The 1,801-nt window shown below is 42.0% G+C and overlaps 1 protein-coding gene across 1 annotated transcript in view; it reads left to right on the top strand.

Annotated features, from left to right (window-relative positions):
- The window catches only part of MYOM3 (myomesin 3), a 50,338-nt gene that overhangs the window by 17,077 nt on the left and 31,460 nt on the right, over positions 1–1,801 (top strand). The window contains exon 9 of the mRNA XM_019512404.1: positions 1,365–1,526. Within this exon, the coding sequence (XP_019367949.1) occupies positions 1,365–1,526 (162 nt within the window). The remainder of the gene's footprint in view (positions 1–1,364; positions 1,527–1,801) is intronic.

Genomic DNA, 1,801 nt, shown 5'->3' with positions numbered 1-1,801 from the left:
CTTCTGATTTACTTGAGCATCAACGGGACGTCAGCTGGTTCAGAGATGGTGTGTATTCCTACATATCAGCAATTCTTGTTTTTATACCTCCTTGAGCCTGTATGCTGCAGTTTAATGCTTGCAAAGGTGAACTGGCAATCAGGATTCTTAGATTTTCTTCCCAGTTCTGTCCCTTGTCATTTAGCTTTTACCTCTGTTTCTCTATCCATTACATGAGGATCATCATACTGACCTGTCTCATGGAGGAATGTGGAACCTAATTAATTTCCTTGTATAAGACATTTTTAAGGTTTTTGGTTCTCTATGGTAAAAACACAGTGTGTTGCTACTATATTCCTGTAAAAGCAAAGATGATGCTGAGGAATGAAGTAGTTTTGCATCCTGTATGAGTGTAGGACAGAGGCCGCATAGCTGCATAACTATAGTTGCAAAGTCAAGGCCGTTGATCTTTGCTAGGATCAAACCTATGGGAGGCAGCACCTGCCTTCCACTAGACTCAGTTGTAGAAGCAGCAAGCCACACTAGAGGTAGGCCTGTGCCACAGAACCGGATCTATATCTGAACTCTCCCATCCTTTGGGAATGTGTTCTTATATGTTGAATATGCACTGGCTTAGTGCATATGTCACCTCTCCCTTAGAGGCTGCTAATTAATCAGCACTAATTGAATTAATTCTTTAGCTCAAGTATCAGAGGGTACTGAAGATCTTGTGCACTGAATGCAAGTAAGTCCTCAAGCACAGCTGCTAATGGCAACGTATGAATTTTGATTAAATTTTAGTGGAAGAATTTCCAGACAGTTCTAAGTTGAAATGAACTCTCAAGAAGTCAGCCCCTGCCTCCAACCAGCCCATGACACCAGCCTCCATCACCCACTTGTTAGGTTTTCAGATTAGCACCTTCATGCTTTCTCCACTGCTCTCCTTCATGTGTGGGAGGAGCTCCTCTAAAACATACATAAAGCCACCACAGTTTTTCTCTTTCCAATTGCTCCTTAAAACTCTCCTTTGTCATAATATCTACAAACACACTTGACAATGGGTAGACAGGAGGCAGAGCACATGACCAGTCTACCATGTTGCCTAATATTGTCTGTTTCAATTTGCTCCTGTGTATCTCTGCATCCACCAGTTATCTCCAATTTAATGCTTAGTTTGCAATCTCTTAGGACAGAAACCATCTTTTTGTTTTGTGTTTGTAAAGCACCTAGCCCAATGGGTCCCTAGTCCATGGTTACAGCTTCTAGCTGCTATAATAATGATGATAGGAGTAGGAGTAGGAGTAGTAATAGTAATATAAGTGTGCCTCCTGGGCAGGGCACAATTCAGTTAAGTTTTCTTGAACTTCCTTTTCATTTTACTCTAGGCAAGTTGGTGAAGGATTCCAAACATCAGCAAATAAAATGCTGGGATCATGAGGCTTCTCTGACTGTGCTGTGTGCTTACAAAGAAGATGAGGGATTCTACACTATCCGTGTCCCTACACTGGATGGATACAATGAACAGAGTGCTTACGTATTTGTCAGAGGTAGGTACGGGCTTTTATCCTACTTAGAACAAAAGCCTTTTGTCAATGAAGTGAAAAATTCACAATGAAGTGACTCTCCACACCGAATGTCTCAAAAATACCTGCATCCCCCTGTTCAGTAGTAAATAGGCACCTGGTAGGCTAAGTCTCATCACAAGCCCGTGAGACTCTGTGTCTAGGGGACAGATAGTTAAAGATACGTCGGTGCCTGAAGATTCACAGAATTTGTTTTTCACAGATTTCATAGACATTCGGGCTGGAAGGGACCTCAGAAG

The sequence above is a fragment of the Gavialis gangeticus genome, unplaced genomic scaffold (assembly GCF_001723915.1).
Source record: "Gavialis gangeticus isolate Ggan-Ray unplaced genomic scaffold, GavGan_comp1, whole genome shotgun sequence".
NCBI lineage: Eukaryota > Metazoa > Chordata > Crocodylia > Gavialidae > Gavialis > Gavialis gangeticus.
Note: the sequence above shows the minus strand (reverse complement) of the source record. Positions and strands in the feature narration are given on the sequence as shown.